Source organism: Daphnia magna, linkage group LG9 (assembly GCF_020631705.1).
Source record: "Daphnia magna isolate NIES linkage group LG9, ASM2063170v1.1, whole genome shotgun sequence".
Taxonomy (NCBI): domain Eukaryota; kingdom Metazoa; phylum Arthropoda; class Branchiopoda; order Diplostraca; family Daphniidae; genus Daphnia; species Daphnia magna.
In genome coordinates, this window is record NC_059190.1 from 3,090,496 (window position 1) to 3,104,179 (window position 13,684).

General features: G+C 40.4%; 3 protein-coding genes, 1 long non-coding RNA gene and 1 other non-coding gene across 7 annotated transcripts in view; 2 read left to right on the plus strand and 3 right to left on the minus strand.

The window, feature by feature from the left end:
- The window catches only part of LOC116931156, a 97,361-nt gene that overhangs the window by 45,013 nt on the left and 38,664 nt on the right, over positions 1-13,684 (minus strand). The gene's annotated exons all lie outside the window — the stretch shown is intronic.
- Positions 2,417-4,290, minus strand: LOC116931129 (hairy/enhancer-of-split related with YRPW motif protein). The gene is given in 4 exon segments (XM_032938654.2): positions 2,417-3,506; positions 3,584-3,707; positions 3,709-3,826; positions 3,924-4,290. Coding segments are annotated over 4 exon segments (1,053 nt in total). The 5' UTR covers positions 4,007-4,290; the 3' UTR covers positions 2,417-2,778.
- Positions 4,816-6,046, minus strand: LOC116931142 (5'-deoxynucleotidase HDDC2). The gene is made up of 5 exons (XM_032938673.2): positions 5,904-6,046; positions 5,740-5,804; positions 5,615-5,671; positions 5,387-5,548; positions 4,816-5,325 (listed from the first exon to the last, which is right to left on the minus strand). The coding sequence occupies exons 1-5, from the start codon at positions 5,958-5,960 to the stop codon at positions 5,064-5,066; spliced, it is 603 nt and encodes a 200-aa protein (XP_032794564.2). The 5' UTR covers positions 5,961-6,046; the 3' UTR covers positions 4,816-5,063.
- LOC123475994 lies at positions 6,768-7,116 on the plus strand. The gene is made up of 3 exons (XR_006651528.1): positions 6,768-6,781; positions 6,907-7,033; positions 7,104-7,116. It is a non-coding gene; the product is annotated as an uncharacterized LOC123475994 (long non-coding RNA).
- On the plus strand, positions 7,675-13,483 carry LOC116931090 (centrosomal protein of 135 kDa). 3 transcript variants are annotated; one of them, XM_032938591.2, is made up of 14 exons: positions 7,683-8,128; positions 8,191-8,308; positions 8,364-8,513; positions 8,583-8,821; positions 8,884-9,019; positions 9,140-9,352; positions 9,463-11,087; positions 11,151-11,612; positions 11,673-11,956; positions 12,033-12,165; positions 12,239-12,523; positions 12,583-12,693; positions 12,762-12,964; positions 13,069-13,483. In XM_032938591.2, exons 1-14 carry the CDS (start codon positions 7,919-7,921, stop codon positions 13,394-13,396), a joined length of 4,497 nt encoding a protein of 1,498 aa, XP_032794482.2. In that variant the 5' UTR covers positions 7,683-7,918; the 3' UTR covers positions 13,397-13,483. The 3 variants fall into 3 exon arrangements, 2 of the variants coding, with proteins under 2 accessions (XP_032794482.2, XP_032794484.2); XR_004398726.2 differs by lacking the exon at positions 13,069-13,483 and having other exon boundaries at positions 7,675-8,128; positions 12,033-12,164; positions 12,237-12,523; positions 12,762-12,824; XM_032938593.2 differs by lacking the exons at positions 7,683-8,128; positions 8,191-8,308; positions 8,364-8,513 and having other exon boundaries at positions 8,690-8,821; positions 8,877-9,019.

The following is a 13,684-nucleotide window of genomic DNA, read 5'->3' on the forward strand; positions in this document are numbered from 1 at the left end:
TTTCTCTCTCTATAGTGTACGATAATGAACCTTTCTAACGGATGCGGAGTAGAACCTTTTCACGCGGTCGACGTTCATTTCACAGGCAGCAAGAGAACCATATCTATGGCGGTAATATACAGAGAGGGTGTGAACGCAGAGGGATGAATGAAGATGGAAAACTTTTAGTTTAGAAATCAACAGCAGCTTGACGGCGTGCTTTATCGGTTGATAAAAGAGTAATCATGGCCCTTTTTGGTTTCATTCCGCCCTCACCCTAGTAGATTTTTTTTTTTCAAATGATGAAAAATCCTTATATTGATGGTTTATAAATGTGGGTCTATTGATCTATTCACGGAGGATGTATACGACGAATGGTAGGCGGTATAAACGGATTTAAAAAAAAAAACTATAAATTTGCATATTCAATAGCAAATTTGTGGGGAAAAAAAAATTTAAAAGAATTTTAAAGTTCGTAAATGAACCGGAACATCTTTCAGTGTTGCAAAGCGGTTGGTTGAGGCATAATCCTTTTTCTATTCATAATCGATTACCCGTGAACTTGTTTCTTTTGTAAAAATTTGTAATTCCTTTGAACTTTTGAAACTGCTAGTCATTAGACCTTTCTGTTATATGTCTTCTCTATTAGAGATTCCATTCAACGCCTCGTGCTAACTCTCAAAAGGAGTCAAATTCTTCGTACAAATTTCAAGTCATTTTGAAACATTACGAGGAAACCATAGACACACGTTTACTATCAAAATCGGATCATCAATCTATTAAATAATACCTATATTAAAATCTTGTTGCTACACGCATTGAATCCAACTGATTATAATCAACCATAATCCACTAGTGTGTATACATCGATATTCAACCCCCTATATATGCAATTTAGACGTGCAGTGAAGTCTCCTCCGTTTCTCACTCTCCGTGTATATACAGACATTGCTTCTCTGTGCACACTTATGAGTAGTTAAGGGGGGACGAGGTTATGTACTTGTATACACATATTGAAACGAAGAGCGAAAGAGAGAGAGAGGAACGTGAGGGGGGAGGCGGGTAATCATCATTGGAGACAGGGGTGTGGATAGCGAGTGTGAGAACCGGCAGAATAGAAGCTTTCCCACGTGCCCGCTCCTCTGTATACAACACAAGAGGAGTATAACATAGGCAGGAGGTTGAATATACGTGACCGCTAATCGTTCGTGTACATTACATAGGAGCGCTCGTCAACCGGTTCAGCACTTGTTACTTTTATTTCCCATTTTTCGTTGTTGTGTTTACCTACAGTAACAATTAACTTAATTTTTCATTTAAAAGTAAACTCAAGTATCGGCAAGTTACAAGCGTACGCGTATAGAATCTTGTTGAAGCAAAGGCGCATGTTTTCCAGTAAGGGATGATTGAAAAATTTTGCGTGTTTTGTTATTGAATTTAATTAATTTATAGAAATAGAACGAATTTTTAATGGGCGTGTATGGACAAGAATTTTTATTATACAGGGAAATGTTTATTGTGGCAAGTGGGGGTTCGATGTGTCGATTCGTGAAAGAATAATTACCAGCAGCTGTCCGCTTGTAGAAACGTTACAAAGCTCACTTGCACGAGAGCTTGCCATTAATCTCAACTTTCAGTTTTTTTTTTAATTTCCCACGTAAAAATAAAAATAAAAACTAACTGGAATTTTGAATAAAATCCATATTCATTTCCTGTTTGTTTTTTTCCTATTTGATACAGGGGCTATAGACAAGTGAGAGGGGAACTGAAGGGTACTTTACGAGATAGATAGTATAGGCTACATTTACATACCATCCGTGCAAGTAAACAGGGTAAAATCAACCCTACCGTTTGTTAATTATCATGATGGTTAATGGACATGGAAGTCTCGTTATATTATTATTTTATGCCACGACTTTTGAACTGTTTCCCTCGTATAAAGTCTCACTAGTGGTGTGCTTGTTTGGCTGATGCCGTGAAAAATGCATGCAGTATATTTGATGACCGGATATTGAACTCCTTCTTTTATATCCTCCTCCCCCTCCTATAATCCCATCATCCATGCACCTCAACATAAAAAAATAAAATGTGAAGGAAAAATAGGAAATAAAAAAAAATGAAAGAAGATAAAAAAAAGGGAGGGGGATGATGAGTTTCATTTGCTCCGGCAACTGGTTGCGCTCATCTCCCCTCTTCTTTCCCACGCCAGTTTCCCGTCATACGTAGTGAGACTCTTCACGAAGAGAGGATTTTTTTTTTTTGCATGGAAAAAAAAAGAAAACAAACAAAGAAAAATTATGGAATAAGGAAGGGGTGTAGATATCAAAGAGAGGAGAATGTTATGGCTTATGTCAATTAACAAGGCAAATGACTTGTTTAGACTAGGGATTTGAATATTATGTCTATAGAACAGAACTAATGACCAAAGACGAGAATAAAGGTTTTTTACAGCTTTTGTAATGAACTAGAATTATTCGTATTGCATATCAAAAGAGATCGTCATCACAAAACATTAAGAAAATTGGTCCATTTTCATACTTCATCAAACATTTTTTCCAAATGTCGTAGATTGCGTCATGAAATTGCTTGGTATTATAAAACATTTTAAAAAGGAAGGCGACTTATGAGCTCATGCTACGTTTTCGGGGGCACACACCTTTAGAAGAAGAAAAAATTCGAAATTCAACTGAACAATCATATTGGTCTCGTTGAAGATGTTGCTGACTAGCAAATAAACTGATTAGCATTTGTACATATTAATGGAGTAAAAATAAATCCCCTCCAAAAAATGCGTAAGTATTAATAAACCAATTCAGCACCCCACGGCCGGTAAGGTCGGACTTGATTGCCGGAAGTGCTATAGCTGCCATTTTGAGTAGCCAATGTGGGGAACGGATGATGATTGACATGAGGATAGGAAGCCGTAGCCGGATGGTGAGGATGTCCTGGCTGAACGGGTTGTAGCGTCGTCATAGTCGTCCCTCCTTGATGATGATGGTGTGGCATGGCCGTGTGATGATGAAGACGGGCTGCATTGGCCGCCGATGGATGGCCGAATGAATTGCTCATATCCATTCCGTAGTGGTGAGCCGACTGATCAAACACGCTACTAGGACCGGGAGTTCCGGTTTGCTGACCTCCCGAACTATTTGCCGGATGATTGTTGAAATTGTGATGCTGGACAGTGTTGACATTATGTCCGCCACCATAGCCACTGGGAGTTGGTGGGAAAGGCCAAGCGTTGCTGGGGGCCGGAGTGTTGACGGCAGATGATGGAGTTGCGGCGGTGGAAACGGGCGAAGTCACGGCGCCAGATGCCGTGCCAGCAGTCACTGGTTTGTTGCTGAGTTCACGTTGGGCTGCAAAGCATTGCAGGTGCGACATGAGCCGTAAGCGAAGCGGATCCTGAACGTCCATCCCTTCTACCGAAACCAGGTAGCGGGCCACTTCCGCTGCACACTCGCGGAATCCAATATTATGGTAATCCATGGCGAACTTGTGCGGATCGTAAGCCAGTGAATCCAAACCTGTTAAGCATAAGCCCATTTTAAGTAACAATACATTTCATTTTTACGAGAAGAAGACGAACTAAAAGATAAGTTACCTTTGGCGTGGAGCATTTTCAGGTGATCGACGGTGAGCTGAAGGATTTCTGCTTTCTCTAATTTTGCCGAACCTTGTTTCTCAAAGGCCGATGGAACTAGACGCCTTAATTCTGATAAACTGTGGATTGATTCGATCTCTTCGCCGCTTCTCGATAATTCCGCGCCTCCTCTTGCGTGTCATGTTGCCTCCGGTACTGCCTGTCCCGCAAGATTCGTTTAAACCTTCTCCAGGTGAAGAGCAACTGAAGAACGAAAACAAATCATTAATAAAATGAATCCTAAATTGCCAGCGTCTTCCGCACACATCTTAATTAAATCTTGCTGAATAGTTTAACTTACTCTTTATTAGAATGTTCGTCAAGGTAGAGATCGTGTTCACAATCACTCTCGCTGAGCGCTCGCTTGTTTCTCCACATCTGCATGGAACTGTACTGCCGGATTCGATGTGCACTTGTGTCTGTGGGTCTTCCGGTTGCCGGAAAGGATAGAGTCACCGTCAGGTAGATGTCAGTGGTGTAGAGTGAAAAAAAATAGAAGACTGCTAGATGTAGTGGAGAGAGTACTTCCTCACCGGTCTGCTGTTGGCGGACGACTGGCACACGTCGACGAGCGCCGTCCAGTTTTAAACGGGACCGTGCCAGGGGTCTAACACACACGCCACCCCTACGAGCAGCGCGTGTGTATCTCCCTCCCGTTCAACTGTGGGAAATGGAGGGTGAGTTCGGTGTTCCAGAGAATCCCCCTCCCCCATCCCTCCCCTCCCTTTTTTTGATCGCTCTCAGACACTTAGCGCGTGTGTTGGCGTACGGCCCCACGTACGGCCGGGCGCGCGACCCACCGACTAGACCGATGGATCATGGATATAAAATTGAAAGGGAAAAAAGCCCAGAGGATGGGATCATAAGAGTGAGAGATGCCTTTTTAGCTGTGTGACACAGCTTCGCGCGCTGTTCCCACGCAGACTCTTCTCCCTTTTTACTTCTTGGCACCTATAGCTTCGGCTATGACTATGAATTTTTATTTTATTTTACCCTCTTATTTTTATTTTTTCATGTTGGATGGACGGGTTTGTTGTGATGTTGACAAATCAACAGGGAATTTTGTTCATAGTAAGACCGTAAGCACATCCTCCCTTTCTTTATTTTCAATTATCTAGCACGTGCTCCGTAAGACACTGTCAACATAGCATCCATTATGCTTATCGAGTACATGAATTTTTTGAAAGATCGGATCACCTTTTTAAAAACGAAATTTATTTCAATTTTCTTGATTCCAAACTGACCAAGACAAAGAAAAATGCAATACACTTTTTACTTCAAAAGTCAATGACATTGTTTAAACGAGGGCAAAGAAAGTTTGATGATTATTTACCACCAACTGAACACTTGATTAAAAGATTCTATCCAAGCTAGATAACACACTGAAAAAAACAAAATTGGAGCTATTACTTTGGTTTTAGAAATGCTTTGGCTCCTATTTTCAAGAGTTGTGCGACTTCACGTCTTCGCCGTTGACCGTGCAAGACAAGAAATAGGCTCGCTTTTGCAATAGTTCATCTACCCAACGTTTTACCTCAGGATGCTTAAAACGACCTTCAGTAGCGTCAAAGAATTCCTGGAGCTCCCGTGGCTTGTTGCGACCTTCTTCATATTCATACGCTTGACAAATCATGTCGAAACGGTCGAGATCTTTAACTAAAATAGCTTCATTCGTCACCTGATTTTCATACTCCATGAAGAGACTGAAATCATCAATAATTAGGGTTTAGAATACTGTCTATGCAGAACTCAATTTTTGATTACCTCTTCATATCTTCCCCAGATAGTTCCGGCACCAACTTGACCAAGGTTTCCATGGCTTCTTCTTCCTGACGATGTTTATCTTCAACGGAGACACCACAATGTGGGGTTAAATCACCAACAATACTTTCTGCCATATCATGTACAAGGCACATTTTAAGGCATCTGATAAGAGAGAATTTTATCATTAAGAAAAAAATAAAATAAAATAAAAGAACATAGTTAAACTACCTTTGAATGTCTACATCTTTGGATTCCAGAAGGAAAGTAAGCATAGCCATTCGGTACCTACAGAGCAAAATAGTAAAAATTCATACTGTGGAAACCAATGGAACCCTTTCTGACGAGCGACTTACATGTGAGCGGCCACGGTCTCGCAATTAGGGATGTCCCGTATCACCCAGCCTGTTCTTGGAAGATGCTAGGAGATAGTATCAAAACGAAAAACGAATGTTGAGGCAGTTGATAGCAACCATTATGGGCAAGCAAGGTTTCGAAAGAAGTACGAGTAAATGATTACCTTCAGCCTTCCCATAAATTGGCAAAACTCCAAAACTTTAGAATTAACTCCAGTCATGTTTCACTTTAATTGTGCAGAATCACAGCCGTAGAATTTCTTCTTTAGTGTGAATTGTTAGTCGGTTACCGGGCACCCAAGGGGAATCCGGTATTTTGTTGTTAAAACATACCGCCAGAGCGTAGAATTAAATTCTCCGCTCATAGTCATAGCTCACCCAGTCACTTTAAACAATATATAAAAGCGTAATTGTATACCGAGAAAAACAAAATAAAAGACAGAAAAGAAAATTCAAGGAAAAAGTTTATTCTTTTCCGGGTTCGAAGAATTCGGAAGATGAGCTCAGAGTGGACATTTTTTGGCGATCAGCTGATATACTCCCTAAGGTTTTTTTGGTGTCGTCTGTTCTGTTTTGGAAATTTGGAGTTTGGATTTCGCTCGCTTGGCACGATGTTAAAAACTAGTTTGCTCTGATTAGTGCTTTTCTTCTGTCGAGTGACGACTTCCCACACTCTAGCCAGTAATTCAATAAGTGGTAGTATCGTGATTTCGAGAGCACATATAACTCCTCATACTGGGAGAGGAGAAAGCATCATAAATTCTTTATCGGCAGATCACCAAATTGCAGACGGTAATTGACGCTATCGCATAACATAAAGCAATTTTCTGTTAATTTCATGTTAATAAAAAATCATATCGTGAACCACTGATGAAGTGAATCTTTATTACTTGGCAGACTGAGAAGTATCAACAATAGCAGTGATTTTTTTAGTAATACAACTAAAAATATATTTTAGTGTGTAATTATTAAATGAATTCTCTTATTAATGGGCAGGACACTGCAATGGCTGGGCACGACAATGATGAGCGAGTTCTTAATGGTGAGGAATGGGTAGTAGAAGCCCTTGCAGTGATACATGATGTCAAAGACCATGTATCTGAGATAACTATTGCTGATGGATCTGTTAATAATGATCAATTAATCCATATGAACTTGACCACAAAGGAGAAGCACCGTTATTGCATTGAACTGACAGCTCAGGGATTCCGTGTGGTGGGTTATGACTACAATCAAATAAATGTAGCATCTGACGACTACTTCGAAACCCCATACGCTTTGCTTGACAAACTAAGTCCGTTGTATCGTCAAGCATTTGGAGATTCACTAGTTTCAAAACTTTTGCTTCTCCATTCTTCTCAAAGACATAGTTTCGACGTTGAACCACAGACAAATGATTCATAGCTGCCAAATTTTCGGTCTGTAAAACTGGTTAAATCAACTTAAGGAACCGAAAAAAAACTTCTGTTAACCATGATCGATCTGTGCTAAATCAATTCAAAATACCGCCCTCTCCTCGCATAGGACTTCAGCGCCGACGAACGAAATTACTGTTCCTTCTTGTTCCAACTTCCGTTTTGTATCTGTGTCAACCTGTCACGGAAAAGATTTCCGGAATAGTCAAAATAGTGACATCACGTTAATTAGAGCTTGTTTATATTGTTATTTAAATTAATTTGCTAAAGCATCGACAATATATAAAACTGCATTGATTTAAAGTTTTTTTCCTTCCTGCACCTGCGCGCCTAAACTTGTATACCTATTGCATATTTCATCGATCCTGTCGCCCTGGATTATTGACATTTCAATTCATACGTAAAAGATTTATACCGCCCATTGACAGGGCATTGTAGCATAAAATGGTTTAATGACATTTACACAGGGTAGATTTAAAAAAAAGACCCCATTTTAAAAACTACGATAACAGTTGTCAACTTTTACCGACAGGTTCGCTGTGTTTCGCTCAAACGACGGTTGCTATGTTTTGGTTTTCGCGCTTTTGAAAATTACGAAAGCCACACAGTGCATCGGTTTGTGCATTTGAATAAATTTTTGTCTATTTCCAACATAGCATGGGTGACTGGTTCCTGCCTTTAACATTTTTACGACGTACCGATATTTTATTTCCTATCAGAATAGCTGTATTGCATGTCGAATTTCGATTTTTGGCATCGTAACCATGGGGACCCAAAGCCATCCACCTAGCAATTTACGATCAAAAACTAGTTATTCTCTATACGTCAGTCTTCGCCATCAGCTGGACGACTTAGGCTACAATAACTATTTGTCAAATGATACTGTTCCATTAGTGGATAAACTAGTTAAAGATCTCCTGTGTTACAAACAATTGTGTACAGCAAACCCAAATTCTCAACCAAGTGCAAGAAAAGTAAAATTTGTTTAATGTTCTGCTTTGTTTTTCACTTAAAAATGTAAATTTACCTTTCACAGCAAAGTGAACAGGCTCCGGCAGAAAGTTTGACCACAACAGAATGTAGCATTAAGAATTTTGGCCAACATTATCGGCAGTATTCCCGGGATGAAAAGATAACTAATACAGAAGTAGAAGGTATACTTTAACTGAACAGTTGAAGAAGGATGTACTAAATATGTTTTATTTTTAGTACTGAAACAGGAAAAATCAAAGCTTCAGGAACAAATAAATGAACTGAAATTTGTTCTTGATCAAAACACAACCATTATCCAAAGATTAAAAAAGGAAAATGATACAAAAAGTTTACTACTTTTGCAGCTTCAAAATGAAACAGCTAAGGGTAAATCCTTTTTTTTACTGTATTGTACTTTTAAAAAACTTCTGACATGTATCTAATCTCTCAAATTAGGTGAATCACAGGTTAACCCATCCAAACCCAGCATAGAAAAAGATGGTGATTTACCAGGGGCCAACCTATCAAAAATCCAGGCACTTTACAAGAGGATACTAGCAGCATCTGATAATCCTGCTATTATCGACTGGGTTAAGGCCGCTGAAGTAAAAATCAGCAACTTGGAGCGTGAATTGGACAACACCGGCAGAGCACTCGATGTTAGCCAAAGAACTTGCGAGCAGTTTCAGAAGCAGGTTTGTGGATTTTCAAAAGCAGTATTACATTGGTTGTATCCTTAATAATTTCCAGTAATTAGATTTTGGAATATGAAAACAAACTCATCCAGCTCGAAAAAGCAGACAGAAACAGAGGAACCAATACCTTTGCGCAACTGAAATCTCGAATGGAACAAAAGGAGCAAGAGAATAAAGAACTACAGGCTAAACTCTCAGGTAAAATTTATATGCCTTTTTTCTCCAGTTTAAATGATATGACATTTGTTATCTTTTTATGTGTTTGTCCTTGTTTTACTTGATTATTATCATTATTATTATTTTCAACGTGAAATGTAGAAGCAGTACGGAACCAACATGAAGCAATGAGTAGAGCAATTATGCTAGCTGGCGACAGACCATACAATCACGAAACGGCTGCAAAAAACGCTAGTGCAGAGAAAAAAATTATTAGTCTTGAGTCAGAACGCAACGTGATGAAACAGATGTTAACCACCACTCAGAAAGAAAGGGATGAATTAATGAAAGAAGTCCATCGCTTACATTCTCAAGGTTGATGTTTTGTTTATTACGCATTATGTTGTTTATCGCATGCCATCATTAGAATCTCCTTTTCTTTCTTTTTTTTTCTAAACTCATTTTTTTAAAATGTTTTGCTATAGAATCCATGTTGATGAATGAAATTCGCGCTCTCGTAAGCAGTGAATCAGCCTCACAGGGACCAAAATCCAAGCATGTTCGCTTTCAAACGAATGACAAAAATGCTTCAACAACGGATAGTGGCGTCGAATCTTCTGCCAGATCAGCGACTAGTTCAGTTCAGGAGGAGGGGGGAGGACGCGGTCGCGAAAACTGGCTGAAGCGACTGGCAGAGCAGCGCCAGTTGTACTATGACAACGTTCATCAGTTATTGAACTACATGAAAAATCGCCAAGGATTGCCTACCGAACTACCGGGCGGTAAACCTGATACGCAAAATTCCCAGGCTTTTGACCCCAGTCGACCAACTGTTTTGCAGCAAAATCCTCCTCAAACGAGTAATGCATCGTACAATCTACCTCAGCAACAATCACAGCGGAACATTGATCAACCTTTGCATACGTATCAACAACCTCCACTCCTCAATTTTCAACAGCCTGATCGGCAACAAGTACCGGCAGGGGGCCAGACGACATATAATTGGCCTTCCGGTCAACCTTATGGACCACAATCTGAAAATATATTTGTTCCACCAAATCAAGAATCACAGTCGATATCAATGTCAACTGGGCAATCAAATGCTCCGCAATCAAACACAGCTGTCGCTCAACAGAAACCCCAGTCACCTGCTCAAAATCAAAGGAATTCTGACGAAATACCACCGCAGCAACAACTAAATAACTACCAATGGTATGCTCAATCTCAGAGAAATGCTGGACAAACTAATCCAACACGCCCGAATTTTCCTGTTTGTGTTTGTGGGGGCGTACCACAAAACTTTTTGTCACAGTTCCAGGGACAGCCCGGAATTCCTCAAACATATCAGCCCAATCCAAGTATGGGTCCATTTAGTTATCCACAATCATATCATGATCCCAATGCTGGCATGCCCAATTATCAAAATTCATATCAGTCACACTCCAATGCTCACCCGCAAGGATTTGTTCAACAGTCAAACGTTTCCTCCGCTCAGCCTGCTCAAGGGTTGGCTACCCACACGAGTACAAAATCGTTTGGTATTATAACCCCCGACCAGCCTAACCACAGGATTAGCAGACCTACTACAACAAACGTGCATGACCGTAAAACTCAAACGGAATCCGGAGCTTCCGCATCAGCCTACACACCTACTACTGAAGAAATAAGTAAACTACCAGATCAGCTTCAAACGTGGGCGCAAAACGTGATGGAGGAAAAGAAGTCATTGAAAGAAAAGAATTCCGAACTACGACTTGAATTAGACGAAATAAAGGAAAATTCACAGAAATCGGATGGCCTAGTGACTGATGTTACGGAAAAATTTAAAAAGGCTGAAGATCTGATTTTGAAACTTCAGGCCGATATAGAAGCTTCCAATACGAAGATGCGTTTTATGGAACAGAGCCTTCAGCTCGAACGCAACAACTTGCAGCAGCTTCGCCTCGATATTGACGAAGCCGACGGAAATTCGTCCTCCCTAACAAAGAAATTTGTTGAAAAATCGACTCAGCTGGATGCGGCGAAACAGCAATGCCAACACTTAGAACAAACCGTAGGGGCGCTTCAGGATCAGATAAAGAGTCTTCAAAATCAATTGTTAGCGATACAGGTAAACTGAAATTTGTTGGTGATAGCTGTTGTAGAGTTAATCTATGTAATTTAAATATTACAGAGCCAGAACGAAATCCCAAATCCAGTTGTACAAAAATTATTGAACGAAATAGAAGGTCGCAATACCCGCGTCCTCCAGCTAGAAAAACAATTATCTGCAAAGCAGGACATTGTAACCCAACGAGAAAAAGAAGTCGATGCCATCAATAATAAACTCAAAGAAACGGAGCAAGATCTCAATGCAGAAAAGGCTAAAGTCTGGCAGCTGCAACAAGACATGGAAAATTCTCACGGCAAACTGAAGGTGACGGAGCGTGAAGTGTCACTTGAGAAAAATAGGCTTCAACAGCTACAGGCGGAAATAGCAAACGCCGACATGAATGCTGCCTCCCTGACGAAGAAAATGATGGAGAAAACTGCACAACTTGACGAGGCAAGGCAGCATTGCAACGGGCTGGAACAGAAAGTACTGAGACTCGAAGAACAAGTAGGAAGTCTTCAGGGTCAGTTACGCAGCTTGCAGGTAGTTAAAACATCGCATGTTAATATCTTGAATTCGGTTTCATACATCTTCGTTGTTTAGGTTATACGTGCTCAGGGTGAAACCGAACAACGACAGCTTCTGGACGAACTAGATGCATGTAAGGCACGGATTAACCAATTGGAAAGGCAATCATCCACGAAGCAGGATACAATTACAATGCTCCAGAACCATATTCAGACTTATGAAAACAAAATTCAGATGCTCGAACGAGAAACCGGTGAGAAAAACAGCCAAGTGGAGTTGAACCGTCGTCAAAATGATCGCCTTGTTGACGAAATTGACAAAGCAAAAATAGATAATTCGTCACTTCGGCAAGAAAACGAGTAAGAGAAACAAATTCTGCCATGCGAATCAGTCTAATTTCTTACGTATATGACTGTCACATCTTGTTTGATATAGGCGATTAGTTGCTTCACTCGCCCAAAGTCGCGGGGAATTGGATCGCGAACGCAAAGGTGCTGAGGATCTGCGACGAGAGATTCAGTCGTATGTCAATCATGTACGACAAGTGGAGTCCATTTTGGCAAAAAAGGTGTGTGTAGATTTTCACGAATATGAGTCCTGAGCTATTTAAATAGATAATACATCCATTTGTCTGTTTTTAGGACGAAGAAAAAGATGCTCTCTTGAAGCAGTTTCAAGCTTTAGCAAACGAGACCAGCAGCTTCGACACAGAAAGAGAAAATATGGAACGGTCCATTCGAAGTCAGAAACAAGAAGTCACCACTTTGCAGGCAGAATTATTGACTGTGCGACGGCGGCTTGGAGAACTCGAACAACTGTATGCACAACAGAAAACAGCTGGGGTTCAATCAGAAATGCAAGCCGACGATTTATTACGGCGATTGGGTATTTTGGAGCGAGATTTGCGAGATGAACGAGGAGATAAGGTATTTCAGTCTAGTTCCAACATAAATCAGATGAGTAATGTTAGGGTTATCATTGCTAGATACGACTCGAACAGCAGCTTGCTGCCGCACACGATCTCCAGAATCGACTGGAAAAGCAATTAGAAAAACTTCGAATGGAAGCTGCCCAAGCTGATTCAACCACTCATCAGGTAAGATTGGGTTTAAATGTCACAGCTGCTTAAATTTGTCTAATTTTACTGCTTTTCTTATATTTTAGATGGAAACTGAAACTACCCGGCTGCACGAGGATTTTCGAGTACTCGACCAACGTCTATTGAAAGAAAAGGAAAATGTTCGCAATTTAGAGTCGCTTGTATCAATCTTGCGGCAAGAGAGATCCCAACAAGAAAACCAGATGCGCACCATGTCCCAAGACTTAACGCGATTACATCATCGAGAGATTATTTTGCAAGAAGAATTGTAATGAGCTTTATTTCATTTTTCCTTAATTTTCCTTTTTATCCGCTTCGGTTGCAAAACTTTTAGGCTTGGCATGCTTTTATTTTTTATTTTGTCTTGTTTAGAGCGAATGTGAAAGCAGAGCTATGTGGCACTGAAGGCAAAGTTGCCGATTTAAGTCGCGAAAATCAACGCTTGAAACAAGAGGTTCTCCAAGAGAAGTTTGAGCGCGAGAAGACTCGACAAGAGTACAAACGCATTGGCAATCTGAGTCGCACATCACCTTTGCTATCCTACAATGCCTCACCTGCTCCTGGAGCTTTGCACAACCTTTCAACCGCAACGATAGGGACTGTTACTGTAGCTGGCGCAAGTGGGGGATCATCAGTCAGCTCGCCACGGAAAAGACAAACAGTTGCAGCACGTTTTGCAAACAATGAAACACAGACATGAAAGGTACCTTTTTAATTGGCACAAATTCTTGAGTTCGTTTTTTATCATCAAACCTATTCTGCATTCGAAATATATTATTCATTTCTATATTTTTATTTTGACCAATCAAAGGAGCACTGGAATGACATTCGCGTATTTAGTAGTTGAATGCAGAATGTGCTTGGACGCTTTATTTACAGCCCTTTACTAAAATTATTGAGTTAAACTGACTTTAAGTCATTGAACAGTTGACTAAATTTTGTTCTTCATTCTTCAGCACTGGTTGAAAATTGCAGTATAGGCAGGGCT